This window comes from Coenobita brevimanus, chromosome 7 (genome assembly GCF_032717465.1).
Source record: "Coenobita brevimanus isolate Jiangsu-jjx chromosome 7, ASM3271746v2, whole genome shotgun sequence".
NCBI lineage: Eukaryota > Metazoa > Arthropoda > Malacostraca > Decapoda > Coenobitidae > Coenobita > Coenobita brevimanus.
Window position 1 is genome coordinate 308,525 of NC_136960.1, and position 18,406 is coordinate 326,930.

Here is an 18,406-nt window from a genome sequence, read left to right on the forward strand (position 1 = left end):
CCAATTCAACAGGCCACTCCCAGAGACCTTTGGTTAGCGCTGGCAGTGTAGAATGACTATGAGCTGAATTTTGTGTTGATACTGAAACAGAACTGCCACCAGGAGTTTATGCTTCCCAACTACTGTTCTATACATAGAGCACCCTAATTCAACAGGGGTAACAAGATACAGTACTGTACAGTTAATCCTTGAGTAACGCGTGGTTCAGTGACACGTTTTTGTTATAACATGATCAGCATAATGTGACAGGTCATAATCAACATGGGGAACATCTCGAGCTTACGTGGGAAGTGTCAACTGGCCCTGTGACACAATTTGATGCCATATTTAATGCCAGTTCATCACAAGTTATTTACAGGCCAGACAGCAGGCCCCTCCACTGCCGCAAGATACATCCACCTCTGACAAATGATGCCACTGCATCAGACAAGGAGGCCAGCACCATTGTTTCAGCCCTGGACTTCAAAGGATTCGACTTTGATGTTGGAGAGGGAAGTGCAGGAGCAGTAACATCTCAACAATGACAACAATATTGGGATGGGGGGCAGGGGGAGAATGCCACAGAGCTATGCATCAACAACACACGGGTACCCAGCCTAACTTTTGTTTTTGTTATTGCTATTTTAATACCAACCATGTTCATAACTACAACAGTTATATCTCGTTCAGTGTTTTACCTGAGGGTGGGTATAAGTAGGGGATAATTTATGCGGGTAGGGTGGTACGAAGGGGTAAAAGTAAGAGTTTTGGAAAGTGGCCACAACACACTGTACCATTATACAGTACCCTCGCGTCCAACACGGTAATATTGTCATGGATGGGTCCCACGTTGGACCAAAAACGTGTTGGACAAACAATAGAGCTTATGGGGAAAAATGAATTATGTCAGCAACCCTAGGAAAAGTCACCCTAAATACCTACCATATACCTATACATATATTGGTACTAATGTAATTATAATAAATGGTACTGTGCTATGAATGATAACTAACCTTTTAGGATAGTGTTGGTGGGCTTGCTGGGAATGGAAGGTGGTATCCAAGGCTGTAGGTAGTCCTAATGGGTCCCCGGAGGATGGCTGCTGGCGTCACTAGCGGGTAATGGCTGCTGCTCCTCCTCAACCTCCCTCATAAATCCTTTGAAATCACACTCAGAATCACTATCTTCGTCCACAGCCATGGAAGGTCCTGATTCTGCCTGTCCTAGCATTCCGTAAGCCTTCACTGCTGCCAGGATCTTGTCTTGGTTTTTTATTATGGTCCTCACGTTGGCTTCATTCATGTCGTAGGCCTTGGCGATGTCCACTTTCCTCTCCCCTTTCTTCTTCCTCCCAAAGCTTTCTAGCTTGGTGGCCTGAGGGAAGTGCCGACGCTTCTTGGGGTTCTCAGAAGGCTTCCTAGGCATCGTGAGCAGGGTAAAATGCAGTAACAAGGGCAGAAAATGTAGCAAGAAAAAAGCACCTTCCAATGCAAATTATGCGACTGAGTGACGCTGTGGCGGGAGAAATTTAAACAAAACATCACGTGACACCAGAAGCGTTATTAATTGGGCGGCATCACGATCACGTCACGTTAGCGGGCGGGGAAGGCTACTTGATCAGAAGTTTTCATTGGCTATCATCATCATGGGAATGTGCTGTATGACTGTGTTGGACCGGGGGTGATCGTGCTAGAGGCGAACTCTGCTGATTTCGCCCACTTCTCGGAGCTCTGTGCGTGTTATGCTAACACACTCGTGTTGCAGTAATTAAATCGTATTAAATAATACTAATTATTTGCTCTCCGTGCTGGACGTGAATCATGCTGGACTAACACGTGTTGGACGCGAGGGTACTGAACATGCAAACATATTGTCTGAGTAACGTTTGAGTAGCATGGTCCTTGTCCAGTCCCTATCATCTGTGTTACTCGTTGACTGACTGTACTATACTGGCTTTTACTGATACCTTTCCTTTTCCTTTTTTTATGTTTCCAAAGCTGGGTATAGACTTCACAGCCCATTCCCAGGGCCCAGTAGTCCTTCTCTATACTATGCACATCCATGTCACCAATTCAGCGCTGACACCTACAATCCATATTGAATATATGCTAGGGCTGCCTATTACTGAACTGGTGTACAGTACTGATACAGTATTAGCAGGGGTAATTTTATGACACGTCAGTGGGTGATCTGGCACAGTAATCCCCCATTTATCTGGACATCCATTATCCGTATGATCCATAACCCGGACGCTAAGATATGGCTGTATTAAACCATCATACGTTAATTTTTCCATTTTATCTGAATAAAATGCTGGGATCCAGTTGGAAATTATGGCCGCACAAATATTTTGGCCCACACGGTCAGGAATAGCCCGGTGGTGCCGCGCTGTCTGGCTCGGTAGTTCACCCAGCATCTACTACAGACCCCCTCAGCTGTTCCCAGTTCCCACGCATAGATTGTGCAGTGAGCACTTCCTCTTGTACCGTTGTTATGGTGGCTTTTGTGGTTGTTCCCTACCTGCTTCAGGCCTTGCATACCTCTTTCTAAAGTGTGTGACAATGGCCCCTCCACCACAGAAAAGGAAGAGGGTAGTGATGACACTGGAGAAGAAGCAACAGATCCTGGGTAAGGCTGATGTGGAATGGTCGACTTCCCACATCTTCAAGGAGTACGACCTAGCCAGTTCAACCATACATGACATGGTAATTGCTTGGCTGTGGTTTATAGGTATGTCTGACCAGATAGAATAGTGTAAAACGACAGGAACAAGAGTAGTACGATGTACTGTTGGGGCCTTTTACAATGGCTTTCAAAGTTAGGTTATGTAAGAAGGGGGGCCAGGGGAAAAGTCCATTATCCAGACGGATCCACCTTCCGGACATGCCTTTGGGTCTATTATGTGGGATAAATGGGTGATTACTGAATATCAGTAATGTCTGGGAATATGAGTAGACAAAAATTTTCAACATTCTTTTTACATAATGTGCAGGAGGTTTCATCATTCCTTTTCAACTCGAAAATAATACTCTCTAGCTTATAACATAGATTCACAATTCTTACCCTACAATCTGTGATATTTTATTAACCCTTTCATGTCACAAATAGATCCATGGGTCCATTCTGAGAAATTGCATTTTTGACCAAAAAAAAAAATCAAGGTTTCTAAATTTTGACCAAAAAAATTAACAATCGTGCATAAGGAACTAATATGCATCTGTCTACAAAACATCAGGGCTCTACTTACCATACAAGAGCTGTCATAACAATGGGAAGTTGCGTAACAAGTGGTGTGTGGTAGCACGGCAACAGTACGTATATGTTTGTTTGGTCACAAACAAATGCATTTCTGCATGAAAAATTATACAGAAACACTTCTACTAAACCTAAAATCATAAATCTGTGTTTATTTTTTCTCCACTGGATTGTCTAATACCCAGGAAATGCATAAATAGTGAGAGACATACTACAAGATGAATTCAGGCTTGGCCCCTCCAACACACATCATTTGTGGCTCTTCCCAGACTAGAAATATTAAAAACTTGTGATGTGCACGTGTTTGGTGGTCACAGAGGGTGTCTGGGGAGTGGCTCGTATGCTGATACCATTCACCAGCTTCCTACCAGTTTTGAAACTCGCGCAAACATGGAGCCACAATCGTCGCCAGGAGACCCTGACTGATAAAGCCACGATAGTGGCCGGGAGAACTGAAAGGGTTAAAATCACCATCTTCACTACAGGTGTGAAAAAAAAAAGCAAAATTATGCATAGGATAATTACCATATGGTTGGCCACACTATCTTGTGGTAACTAGAATAAACTCCCAGCATAAAATGTCATCAGAATGAGAGGGGTTAAGGGCACACACAAAATAACTGTAAGAGTCTTAGTGACAATACGCTCCCAACTCACCCTGGCCATTTCTGCCTCGGTAATCAAATCTGTTTTCTCACGCAGCTGGTGTGTGAGTGATGATACATGGTGCTCCAGGGTATCTCGCTGCCACACTGCCTGACTAAGTAACCGACCCAGTGACCGCACAAAACCCTCATCACCACCATCATTGCACTGAAAGAGGGAATATGAATACCAATGTTTTAATCTCACCTATCCGAGGATGTAATATTTTACCTCACAAAGTTGTCCAAAATGAGATGTGCAATATCAGAAGCACATCTCTTAAGCAGCATGTTTTGACATCCTTATTTTTTCCCTATTAACCTGAATTTGCAACTTACATTGCCTAACCCATAATTTGTAACATTTGTAGCCCATGGACCCCAAGTGGTGCACAAAAACATAATTTTCTTACATCACTAAAAACTAGTACAGGTTTTACAACCATGATAGGAAAAAGAACAATGTTAAAGTATGCTTTTTTTTTTTTTTTTTTTTTTTTTAAATAACAAAACAGAGAAAAGAAAAACAAATGAATAAAAAAAAATAATAATAATCCATACACCAGATTATTGGTGTCCTCTGTTCATAAAATATCTGTAACAGTTAGACTTGAACAGCTGTAGGTTGAAGTTTGGAGGGAAACAACTCTGGGGAAGTGAGTTCCAAAGAGATGCAGTTCGTGGAATGAAAGAATTCTGACAGGCAGAAGTTCTGCAATATGGCTGAGTGACATTCCGGCCACGAGCGCTACCAGATGCCCGTGTAGCACGAGGGAAGGCATGGAGAGGTGGCACCATAGACACAACTTCATCTGAGCATTTGCCATAAAAATATCTGTAAAATAATGCAAGGGAGGCAACATTCCTTGTTACTTGTAGGGGAGGTAGTTTATTTGTAATGGCAGGGTTGTTAATAATTCTAACAGCTTCTTTCTGAACTTTGTCTAGTTGTTTTAATGCAACCTCTCCACATCCATTCCACAAGGGTGAGCAATATTCAAGCTGAGAGCGCACATGACTCTTATAAATTATAGCTAACTGCTCGTCTGTGAAGAAGATACGGACTCTGTACATTAATCCAAGTTTCTTTGAGGCGGTTTTAGCAAGTGATCTAACATGAGAGGTCCAGCCGAGGGTATTGTTAAGTGAGACGCTGAGAATTTCAATACTTTTGGAGATGGGAATATCAATAGTACCGAAGGTAATATACGAATCTGGCAATATCTGTCTATTAGTAAATTGTATATATTTAGTTTTACTAGCATTAAATGAGACAAGGTTGTTTTGTCCCCATTCACTGATCGTAGATAGGTCCTGATTTATAGAGATGGCTGTTTAAATTTGTGCTATGGCCGCATATGTTGGTGAAGAATAAGGCCGCACTTTCACTTCTCCGCTGACGAGCATCATTGGAAATTGCAAGAGTCACTTGATGGTGACCGGGAGGACCCTGTGCCGCCAGCCCTACCCTGCCAGTGGTGGCAATCCGAGGTACCACCTCATTTGATAGTAACATTGCAGAGGCCATTGCTAATGAGAGTGAATAGAAGGTGTGATATGTTGTGCACATGTAGGATGGTGTAGACAGTTGAAGGTAGAGGTATTATGAGAGCATGCTGGCCTACTCTCTGTGTAAATGAATGCACGGAAAATGTTAAGCAAAGGGAGATGATCAGGATCATGTCCTGAGGGCTGGTGAAACGGGAGCTCTCCCTATCACCAGCTTGCCATCCAACTCGGGAGTACTGTCCTGTTCGACTGGTGCTATGTCTAATATAAAGTCAATATAGCTTGTAGTTTCATCATAACAGGGTTAATTTCCAAAGTTTCTGACCAATGTTGAAAAAAAAAAAAAATTCTATTTTCATCAGACTCTTTCAAGCATGTTGAGATGAAAGAGCATATTTAAAAATGTGGGTAAGCCAACTGTTAGACAAATATCAACAATAGTATAGTCAGGCTGAAAATATCAATAATTTCAGGAGGGGACTATCTATCTATCTATCTATAGCCCGACGCCCTAATCCCGCAAAGGGTGGCCGCAGACAAAACGCCTCCCAAGTCGCTCTGGCACCCACCATTTGACTACCCTCCCCACAACTCACTCTCCCCTCCCTCATATACCTCTCAACTCCATCTCATCCTCGGTCTGCCCCTCCCTCCACTTCACCTACATACACCCTTTCAGTCAGTCTTTCATTTTCCATTCTCTCCACATGTCCAAACCACCTCAGTGTATTTCTCTTTATCTTCTCAACCACATCCACATCCACCCCACAATGTTCCTTCACTTCTTCATTCGTCAACCTGTCCCTCCACGTCACTCCATATGCTCCTCTCAAGTAACTCATTTCCACTGCTCTCACTCTTGACTTGTTCCCCTCTTGCAAGGTCCACGCCTCGCTTCCATACGTCAGGGTAGGGATCACAATACTAACATGCAGTGACTTCTTAACTTCCATACTCACCTCCCTATTTCTCATCACTGCTTTCAGTGTACAAACAACCTTCCTTCCCTGCTGTACCCTTTCACGCACTTCATCCCCCAAAGTTCCATCCTTACTCATCACACTACCCAAGTACTTGAATGCACTCACATTCTCCATATCCTCACCAACTAACCTCACTGCACACTCTGTGACTTCATTCCTCTCGAATACCATAACTTTACTTTTGTTTACATTAACTTTCAGATTCCTCCTCCTACACACTGTCCCAAATTCATTCACCAAACCTTGCAACTCTCATTCATCTTCACTCAACAATACTGTATCATCAGCAAACAGCAACACCGGAAGCTTCCAAATGCTTAACATAATGTCTGAATTAATGGCATATCTGTTACACTTAGCCCTCATAATCCTGACTCCAGCTTGCATGTCCAGCCACTAGTATTTCTTTATTACCTGCCCATTAAAAATACACATAAAAAACAACAGACATACAGCTAATCTACTGACCAGTATGTTGGAAAAGAGTGTCAAATTTTCGTCAGCTTTTTTACCAATAAAAGTAGACATAAATGAAAAATTTACACCTAGAATATAAAACAAACAAAACCTACCTGGTTATGGGAGGACAGAATCTTCTTCATCTCTTCAACCTCCTCTGCTCTGGTCTTGCGAAGGGCAGCCAGTTCTCCATCAGCCTGTCTCAGCTTGGCTTCCAATTCATTCAAGCTGGTCTTGGCTATGGTCAGCTCTTGTGTGTTGGCCTGCAGACGGGACTCAAGGATCTCATTACTTGCCATGGCATCTTCCAATGATCGGGCAGAGTCCCGTAACTGCTGTTCTAAGCTGTTTTTCTCTATTTCAGCAGCAGATAGTTTTTCTTCTAAAATTTGTCTCTGCTCATCATTTTCTTCTTTACTCTCTTTTGATGTAAGAGACACATCAGACATTTTATTCATGAGGGATCCCAACTGCTGGTTTAGATTTGTCACCTCCTCTTCTGCCTCCCTTCTCTTCTTCTCTGACAGCTCATATGACTGGCCAATTTCTGTCTTTGATACTTTGAGTTCATCGAATTCAATTTTCAGTTTTTCCAAAGCTGCTTGTAGTTCCTTCTTACAACTGCGCTCCTCCTCATACTTCCTGTGGAGATCTAAAAGCTCCTCCTGCTCTTTATTCTTTTCTTCCAACAGAGAACACTGCAACTGTTCTCTCTCTCTCACAATCTTGAGTTCATCATCAAGTTTTGCCTTGTCAAAGTAAAGTTCATCTCTTTCCTTCTTAAGCTCTTGAACAGTTCCCTCCAGATTTTCGACAGTGGATGACTTGGTATGCAATTCTATCTGGAGATTATGTAGCTGCTGTTCCATCTTTTGTTTGTCTGCTTCTAAATGCAGCAGCTGCTCTGCATGCAACTGCTTTTCTGTTAGCAGACACTGATATTGTTTTTCCTGCTGTTGCTTGTCTGCTTGTGCCTGGGCAAGAAGCTGTGTCATCTCATTATGGGACTCCCTCATGGCTTGAGCCTCCTCCAAAGCTTGAAATTTCTTCTTCAATATTTGTTCTGAAATGAAAGATATACAATACATAAACAAATATCCAAATACACTGCAAATAATTATCATCTTTGATGAAACTTTTATAACTACTTCCTTTTACTGCAACAGTATTAATATCACATTACAGTACAGTACAGTATAAGGTACTATTATTACCTGAGTATTAACATCACATTTTATGGTACCGGTACTATATTTCTTCCAGAGGATTTTTGCAAAGTTTCTTTGTTTGTATCATATTACTTTTAGATGTGAGTGTCTTGCCTTGAGAGTAAATGTAGAAGAGAGTAAAGTGAAGGTAATCGAGAGAAGTGACTCCCAGTGTAATGTTACAGTGACTGGAGAGAGACTGGACTTAGTGAGAAAGTTCAAGTACCTGGGTACAGTGATAGAAAAGAGAGGAACATATGCAAAGGAAGTGGAAAGTAGGGCGATACAAGGATGGAAAGTAGCTAGTGTTATGAAGGCCTTGATGCGAAATAGAGGCTTGAGTGTTGCAGCTGTGCAAAGCTTACATGAAGGAGTATTAGTGCCAACTATAACATATGGATGTGTAGCATTAAAATGAAAAGTCAAGAGTAGGAGCAGTGGAGCTGGGACTGCTGAGGAATGTATGTGGAGTACAAAGAGTGGGTAGGATACGGAATAATGTGATTTGTGAAAGATGCGGAGTGAGGAACTCTGTGGACACCAGAATCGAAGAGAGTGTACTGAGATGGTGTGGTCATGTGAAGAGAATGGATAACAACAGAGTCATGAGAAAGCTATATCTGGGCAAATCTGAAGGTGGGAAGAGGGTAGGCCAAGGAGAAGGTGGAGGGATATGGTGGATGAGTGTGTGTGGAAGAGATAAGGAAGTCAGCAAGCCCAGGGGACTGACAAGAGATCGAGCTGGCTGGATGTATGTTGTGAGAAGAAGTGCATGATCAGGGATTTGGCAATCATTTTTAACATGACAACGTTTGGACTGACCCTATCAGATACGTTAATGTGAAGCTACAGAATGTAGTGAAAGTTTTTGGGCATATCAGATAGAGCCAGGATTCCAGGGGCTTGAATGATGAGCGAAAGGAAGAGTGGCCCTTTGCACTGGGCAAACTTGGGCTGTCTGAATGTTGCTACTCCTCACCCTGCCCTAGGACGGGTAAGGAGGTCCAGATGATGATGAAGATGGGCTATGCATTACCATAAAACTACAGTACAATCTCTTTGTGATTAACACTTCCCAACTCGACTGCCTACTCACAAATGAAATGGGCATGATCTAGAATAAAGAAACAAAGTTTGTTTAAATTTGGTCATGACTAGCCCAACAGACCCATCAACTGAAGGTACGCACTTACCCAAGTCAGCCCATCCCATAGGTCCCTTACACCACAGATGTTGTGCATGTTCTTAATGTGGCATGTACTATATACAGTGCTCCATTATACGTGTTACAGTGTACAGACCTATTCTACAAGCAAGGCAAGGGTCATCTGTAATTCCGCCCAACCCAGATCTCAGCAGGTAACTAAGAAGGACTGGGTGATGTCCTGATTTAAGCCTAGCTAGGTGAGCTCAATCAGCTAGGATACCTCTGATGGGAGACTGTTTGTAGGGTGGCTTGCAATACAGCATTCTGATTGAAGTTTTGTACTGCCCTGCATGTGGAATGTGTATGTAAGTGTTTCTCTACTGCAAGTGTTGGAGTGTCTGGAGGTGGGATGTTACTGAAATGGGTCAATAGTGTTTAAGTGGTGACTGTATATGTGTATACAGTAATTATGTTGTGTGGCACTCATATAATGACAAGAGTGTTGAGCATCAGTGCTGGCTGCTGCATATAATGGTGTGCCTTTCATGTCAAGATATTCACTAACAGGGAGAACTTTTGACTTCACAGTGTAACTGAGCTGTGGGAGTGATATTGGTGCAGCCAGTGATGATACCAAGAGCACTGCTCTCTATGATCTGCAAGGTGCTGTAGTGGTTGTTGACCAGGATGGGTGGCCCCCACCCCCCTCAAGCTGAGGAGGCATAGGACATCACTGACCTGATGCACTGTCTGCAGAGTAGGGGGAGAGTTTCTTAATGTTGTCCAAAATCAGTCCCTGTAAGAGCCCAAAGTGTGTCGAGTCTGGGGATTTACTGCCTCTTGATGATACTTTGAAGATGAGTCCAGTGTTGTATCACTCCAAGGCTCCTACTGGTGGAGGTGTGTGGTACTGGCATACTGTTAAGTGTGATGCTAGGTGTGTAACTGTTCACAACTGCTGCTGTTGACAGGTGTATTGGGGGATATAGCTGGAGAGATCATCAGCCTGCTGTCCTCAACCCATGTCTGAATTGTACAGAGGTTGTCTTGTTGCGGTGTGCAGGCTGTGTCTACTACAATGTGGTATGTGGCTATTATGGTAATGTCATCTGCATATGAGGAAATGTTTGTGGGCAGTCAGGATGCCTGGATATCTATGAGGGACAAGGAGATGATGGTAAAGTATGTAAGGATTTTACAAGCTGTGTATGAGGGGACAAGAACCCAGGTCATAAGCAGCATGGGATTGACAAGACACATTTTTAGCCAGAGCTGGTTTACATTGACTGACAGACACATTTTTAGTTTAAAATGGTTTACACTGACTGAAAGACACATTTTTAGTTAGAGTTGGTTTACATCAGGGGTTTTCTTTAAGTCCTTCATAATACAATACAATTTAAGCCCTTGATAACATATAAGCCCTTTTAAGACTGTGCAGCAAAGAGTGGATTGTGGATGTCAACACTTGTTAACGATGAATATAAGGGAAAAAAATCAATAAATAAATGTTTGGTGGTATGGTGGTAGAGCTCTCGGGTCAAAACACAGTGTTGCTAACATCCTGTGGTTTGAGTCTCAGAGGTGACAGGTTTTTCTATCATGTAAAAATACCACCCAAGGCATTCGTCAGTCTCCTAACCTGAAATGTTCTGGACTACAGTAATCTAGCCTGGAGCCTGTGCAATATGAAGGGGATCATATAAGATTCAAAGTACCTGTTACCATTTGCCTTAACTGCATAGTGTATCCCAGAAGTCTTAGGATGCATGTTAATTTATAAATTAATGTAGCATAAAAGCAACAAACATGAAACCACTTCACAATTATATTCACTAACCTACTGCTGCTTGGTTCTGAGTGTCCAGTTCCTCCAGATTCTTCAGAAGGCGTTGGTTCTCATTCTCAAGTGCCAAACACTGCTCTCTCAGCTTATTTACCTGATCTGCTTCCATCTTTGTCTGTAACATTTATTATTCAGATAAAGACAAGTATGACACTGTGCTTCAGCTAGCTAACATTAAAGCAGGGAAATATGCTAAGGTCATTCAATCTCATACATTATTATAATTCACTCATATATCAGATGACCATAGTTCATTCATTCATTCATTGCCAGACGCCATGTATCCCAAACGGGGTGGCCAAGGACTTAGAGTTAATTGTTTTACAGGGAGGGGCACTAATCCTCCACCAACCCCACTTGACACGTAGGGAGAACGTTATGCCAACAGCATCTGGTGTTCCCAGGCGGTCACCCATCCAAGTACTAACCAGACCCAACATTGCTTAACTTCAGTATATTAACACAGTCAACCCTCACAATAACGAATACCAATATAGCGGATATTGGATTTAAATGCCACAAAGCCCATTGACCTTTCATTGGTTATAACAAACAACAAACAATGTCCATTAAATGGGATGTAATGGGTCATAATACATGTGTTTCCTACCCTTTTTACTCCAACCTGGTCTGTAACTGCCCTCACCCCATTGTAACTGCTGAGTTGTAATAACATACTATGGTAATACAGTAATACCGCGATCCCTTGCTTACAGTGCACTTGGTTACGGTGGTTTTTGTTGCCACTGCTAGATGAAAATCTGCACTCCTACTGTATCTGCTCTTTTTTTTTTTTTCTGTTAAAAAAAAAAAAATCTTTGTTATCAAGCACCTGTGCTGGTTTCTACTGACAATGACTGCAAAATCCATGGTTTCTGATGGCTCTGAGGGATTTAAAGATGAGGAATTCTCATGGAGTTAATCAGAGGCAGTGGACACCCCCCGAGTCTCTGAACCCCTTACTTCAAGCCCATTTCAGATCTCATTATGGTATGTGCTTCTTCCTTACTGTGCTTTTGTCATCTTTTTTTTTTTTTTTTTTTTTTATTACCTAACCATGCCTGTGTATATTTCTAATAATTACCATAACAATTTGTATGTATTTAGTGGGTATAAACTGATGTGTCTATCTATCTCTCTATAGCCAGATGCCATAATCCTGTAAGGGGTGGCCATTTGTCTTTGAGTTAGTTGTTTTATGGGAAGGGGCACTAACCCTCTGCCAACCCACTTGTTAACAGGTCTATCTATCTATCTATTGCCAGACCCCTCAATCCCGTACGGGGTGGCCACAAACAAATCGCCTCCACGTTGCCACATCCCCCGCCATTTCACTGCTCCATTCCCAACTCACACGCCCTTCTCTCATATACCTCTCCACTCCATCCCTCCATCTCAACCTCGGGCTTCCCCTCCCAATTCTCCCCTCCACCTCACTCACATACACCCTCCTTGTCAGTCTCCCACCCTCCATCCTCTCCATATGGTCAAATCACCTCAGTGTGTTCCTCCTAATGCTTCCTATCACATCCACATCCACACCACAATGCTCCTTTATATCCTCATTTGTCAGCCTGTCTCTCCATGTGACTCCACAGGCTCCACTTAAATAATTCATTTCCACTGCTCTCACTCTAGAATTGTGTCCTTCCAACAACGTCCAAGCTTCACTTCCATACGTTAGAGTTGGTATCACAATACTGTCATGCAGTAACTTTTTCACTTCCATGCTCACTTCCCCGTTTCTTATCACTGCTTTCAAGGAACCAGCAACCTTTCTTCCTTGTTGTACCCTTTCAAGCACTTCACCCTCCAAACTTCCATCCTTACTCATCACACTCCTCACGTACTTAAACGTACTCACATTTTCCATTTCCTCACCATCCAACCTCACTGTACATTCACTGACTTCACCTTGCTCAAAGACCATCACTTTACTCTGCCCTACATTCACCTTTAGATTCCGTTTCTTACACACTCTCCCAAACTCATCCACCAAGCCTTGCAGCTCCCCTTCGTCTTCACTTAACAACACAGTACCATCTGCAAACAACAATACAGGGAGTTTCCAAACACTACCCACTCTCAATAGGGCCACTCCAACACCCAATGCCCTACCTTGCATCTCTTTTATTACTCCATCCATGTACAGGCTGAACAACCATGGAGATATGACACATCCCTGTTTCAATCCAACCTTCAGAGAGAAAAATTCACTCAGTTCACCAACCACATGCACTGCAGCCTTAGCACCATCATACATACTCTTCACAGCATTCAACAACTTCCCATCTACTCCATATATTCTTAATACTTTCCACAATCCTTGTCTATGCACCCTGTCATATGCTTTCTCCAAATCCATGAAAGCCGCATATAACTTCTTTCCCTTCTCTAGAAACTTTTCCACTAAAGATCTAAGAATGACTATCTGATCTACACAACCTCTCCCCTTCCTAAAGCCTCCCTGTTCTTCTCCAACTAATTCCTCTATTCTTTTCCTAACTCTGTCAATAAGTATCCTACCATACAATTTTCTTATTACTGTACATTAAGACAAATGCCCCTATGATTACCACACACTTTTTTTTCCCCTTTTCCTTTGTACAAGGGAATAATTATACCTGACTTCCAATCCTCCGGGACTCTACCTTCCTCCCAGGCCAATCTGCACATCTCCACATCCATTCTACTACTATCTCTCCCCCATGCTTCAGCATTTCACCACACACTCCATCAATTCCTGGGGCTTTCCGCAATATGACTTTCTTCATTGCTTCCACAACTTCTATCCTACTGATTTCTTCCTGTCTTCTCTCCTCCCTCCTTCTCCCAGCAATTCCCCAGCCACTTATACTCGCATTAATTCCATCCTCTATGTTCAACAATTCCTTAAAGTGTTCTCTCCATCTGCTTACTTTTTCTCCCTTCTCCACTAGTAATCTACTATTTTTATCTATCACTCCCCTGCTAACTTCACCGCCACCCTGTCTTACTCTCTTCACCTCTTTCCAGAACATTTTCTTACAGTCCCTCCACTTTACACTCAAATTCCTTCCAATTTCCTCATCCACTCTCTTCTTACTCTCTCTTACTAATCTTTTCACCTCTCTCTTCCTTTCTACATATAACTCTCTCTTCCGCCTCTCAACTTCTTCCACGCCCCTATTTTTCATCTACTCACTGTATGCTTTCCTCTTTTGTGCCACAGCCTGTCTCACCTCGTCATTCCACCATGGTGTTCCTTGCACCCCCCTTCGTCTTCTCCTCACCCCACACACCACATCACATGCTGCACATATTTCTTCTGTGAATATCCTGCACACACCTTCCACGTCCCCCATCTGCTCCAATTCATATTTACCCAATCGTTTCACTACTTCTCTCATATATTCTGCCTTTTTCTCATCCTCTTGTAACCTTTCCACTCTCCTTGCAACTACTCCTTCTTCCTGTCCTTCCCTTCTTCTATTTCTCCATCTTGTTTGGATCTTGATACTGGCCACCACCAAACAGTGGTCAGAAAGTCCACTCCCCCAACCTCTATAAGCTCTTGCATCCATTACATATCTTCGATTCCTTTCATCCACACACACATAATCAGTCATAGCCTTCCTTTCATTCAGTTCACCACCCACTCTTCTCATCACTAGCCATGTATACCTGTGGATCATTTTGTGCCTGAAGAGGGTATTGGCTATCACCAACCCCCTCCCAGCACAAATGTCCACTAACGCACTGCCATTATCATCTATCTCAGCAGGCACACCCCACTCACCAACTATTCCATCCACCTTCACATTCCCTACTTTACCATTCATATCACCGATCAAAAACACTCTCTCATTCCTTCCAAACTTTTCCATACACACTTACACATTTGTCCAGAACTCCTCTCTCACTCTGCTTGCACGATCTTGCGTTGGCGCATACATGCACACAATCGCCCATATTTGTATTCCAACTTTCAATCTTACCCACACAATCCTTGACCCAACTGATCCATACTCTCTTATGCTCTTCTTCCATCTTTTACTCACAACAATACACACTCCTTTTGCCCTCTCATTCTCACCTACTCCTGCACATATGCCCCATCCATACTCCCATTCTCTCACACTCTCTCCTTGCCATTTAATTTCAGTTACTCCACATACATCCACTTCCGCACCCTCAAGCACCTGGACAATCTCTCTCTCTTTCACCTGATCATTCGCACCCCTTACATTCCATGTTGCGATCCGTACTATGTCCATTGTCCGGTCCTTGGTCGTCATCATTTGATCAGTCCTTGTCCAAGGCTTCTTGTTCGTTTTTTTAGTTAGCTGTTTTCCGGGGAGGGACATTAACCCTCTGCCAACCCTTTTAGTCGCCTCGTACGACAAGCAGGGATACTGGGGGAGCATTCTTGAAACCCCCCCAACCCCCAGGGGGTTATACTGTGCTATAATATGAAAGTGAAGGAGGGAGGGAGGGAGGGCTGAGAGTAGGTGGGCCTAGCAGCTAACAGGGCATTGGTGGGGAGATGCAGTGGTAGGGAGTAGAAGAGTTTTGATTGGCTAAGAAAAGGAGGGTGACTTCTAATGCAGAGTTTTCACTGGCTGGCAGCAGTAAGGTGGGTGTTCTCTCTCTCCATTGTATTCCTCCCCCACTATGGTGCCGATATACAAACGAGCCTACATTGCATTCTGTCTTCTAAAAACATTATTATGATCAAATGGCAATGTTGTGATGGGTTTCCCTCCAAAACCTGTCTGGCCTTCTAAGCTGCTGTGGCTCTCTGACACGTACCGCTGCTCACCCTTTCCTCTCCTCTCTGGTAAGTACAATTTATGGTGTTCTGAAGTGTGCATTATTGTAAAGTACAGTAAAGCCACAAGTTTAACGACACCTTCACTCGCAGTTTCATGATTAGCAGTGGCCTGCAAATACAGTAAGTGCTCACATAACGCACGATCCTTTAGCGCGAAGCTCACATAACACGGAAAGCAAAATTTGATGTCCAAATATAGTCACAACGCGAAAGTGATAGACATTACGTGGGCAGGGGAAGCTGCCCATTTTTTTTAGAACCATACCACGCAGCGATGAGATGACAGACATCACGCAGTCAGAGGCCTGAAATTATGGTTCAAGCAGTCATAACACGGCAAATTAGGGTCATAGCATGGTGGGAACAGACATAATGCAGCCAGTGATAGTCACAGCACAGGTTGCATCAGCCTATGACGTGAGGTTGTCACATGTCTGCACAGGGTGTCGTCAGGGTCCATTGAGCATGCCTGCCCCAGTTGAGCCTACCCTCTTCCCTCACTCATGCTGCACACCCCCCCCCCACGGAACCCAGCTCCACCTCCCCCCAGCAAGCCCACAACCTCTTCCATTCAAGGTGAGGAATCCTCCAGTGTTTGTATGTAATAAAGTCTTTATTAAGTTGGTATATGTCCTGAAATAAAAAAAAAAAAAAAGAAAACTGCCAAAAAAGGTGAACTTGGGGGTGGCTTGGGCACCACAAAACCCTTTAAACGTAAACATAGCCCTATAATGCGGAAATCTCATAAAGCGGGGCATTCCATGTACAATAATCCGGTGTTATGGGAGCGCTCACTGTACAGTGCAGGTATTCCCAAACATCGGGTTTCTCACAAAAACCCCTCTGACAACAGCAAGAAAACGTAAGCAAACCGCACACAAAGAAAATGAATGTCTCTTGTTTGCCCCGACTGCCGCAGAAGAGATGCAGCACAGGATGGATGTGTTGCGGTCAGAGGCAGAGGAGGGTAGAGGTGCCAGAGGTGGCAGAGTGCAGTAGCCTCACCACCTGCCTCGAAAATTACACCCCCTATCTCTTCCATTAAGAACCTCACTCCAGCCTTCCAAGTAAGTTTCCTTGCCTATTATGTACTTTGTATTAATACTAGTTTTTTTTCAGGTGTGATCAGCAAGTTTTACATTACATACATGGGTTTTAGGTGGAGTTGGAATGAGACCCAGAAACAATTAGCCTTTCCCAAAGGATCAATGTCCCAACTGTAATGGTTTCATGGTTTGCCGTACTTTTCACAACCAAGTACAGTAGGTGCTAAACTTGGGGCTTTACTGTACAAACGACTGTTGGATTCTGCTAAGGCATTGATGAAAGTGGATTGGAATGAAAAGTCGATTAAATTGTGTTACTAAACAAGAATTGATGAAAATGTGCATATTTTACAAAGCATAATAATCAAAACTAAAAGGAATCATTACTACAAAATATAAAATCCTTTAGACAATTGTTTCTTTCCAAGTGAAGTCTGGCCTTGCTACTATGTGAAGAGTTTTATTTTGTTCTGTGTGGCAAAGTTATCCGCAAGAATTTTGACTAATGAAAGTACAGTATGGTGTACAATGTACAGTACAGTATAGTGAAGTATGCTTCATTTTTCTGATGTTTTTTTCTGTTATTTTAATGTTTGTTTTATTTTGGGTGTACCTGTACAGTATTCCCCAATAATGTCTTTACATCACCTCCACCATCAACATGAAATGTGTTTTCAGACAGAAAATTGCAGGGTACTTCACAGTACATACAGTATTTCAAGATTAGGACTGTATTTTGGCTGTTTTTCAACGATTTATACTGTTTACAATGCATGTATTTATATACATTACTGCCGGGTGAATGACAACAGGTCTCCTGGGTGGAGGGACTTTGATACTGTATTATCCCCATCGTCAACATGATATTGCTTCTATACGGTACATAAAATTACAGTGTACATAACAGCACATTGCAGTATTTTACTATAATGAATATCTAGTAGCTGTTTTTGAAATTTTAAAGTGTTCTGTAGACGTCAGACTGTAGGTAGGTGTTCTAAAGTTGGGGGATTAGGGGCCTCTAGGGAAGGACTCTTGCATAACCCAGGATTTTGACAGTATCCGGCAGGCCTTTGACCATGTTACGCTGGATAATTGGGAGTTTACTGTACAGTACTGTACTAGCCACAAAGAAGTGCTGTGACATGGATGTGAAATAAGCTGCAAAAGGGCAAAATTATGGGCCAAGTTTAAGTAAAATTGATATAGTTTATATTTTTAGTACTAGAATATGTTACTGTACTCAATGATTTCCAAACATGTACTTGGAATCCCACCTCAGGCAGGGGAACCCTCAGAAATAATGGACTTTCAGCCTTCACGGCTCTGGTTTTCCCCCCATTAACTTATTAGTGAGGGTCTAAGATACTTTTAAATCAAAGCCCAAAGGAACAAATCATATAAAAAGGGGGAAAGTTACTGAAAAACATTCCCTACCTCTTCCATGGCTGCTTGGAGCTGTGCCTGAAGAAAACTGACTTTGTCCAGCAACTCAGCTTTTTCTTGATGCAGCACCT

General features: G+C 42.8%; 1 protein-coding gene across 1 annotated transcript in view; it reads right to left on the reverse strand.

Moving 5' to 3' along the window:
- Positions 1-18,406, reverse strand: part of LOC145404654 (uncharacterized) — a 199,349-nt gene that overhangs the window by 42,994 nt on the left and 137,949 nt on the right. The window contains exons 8-11 of the mRNA XM_080276185.1: positions 18,327-18,404; positions 11,025-11,145; positions 6,943-7,892; positions 3,892-4,047 (exon numbers count right to left, since the gene is read on the reverse strand). Of these exons, the coding sequence (XP_080132311.1) occupies positions 3,892-4,047; positions 6,943-7,892; positions 11,025-11,145; positions 18,327-18,404 (1,305 nt within the window). The remainder of the gene's footprint in view (positions 1-3,891; positions 4,048-6,942; positions 7,893-11,024; positions 11,146-18,326; positions 18,405-18,406) is intronic.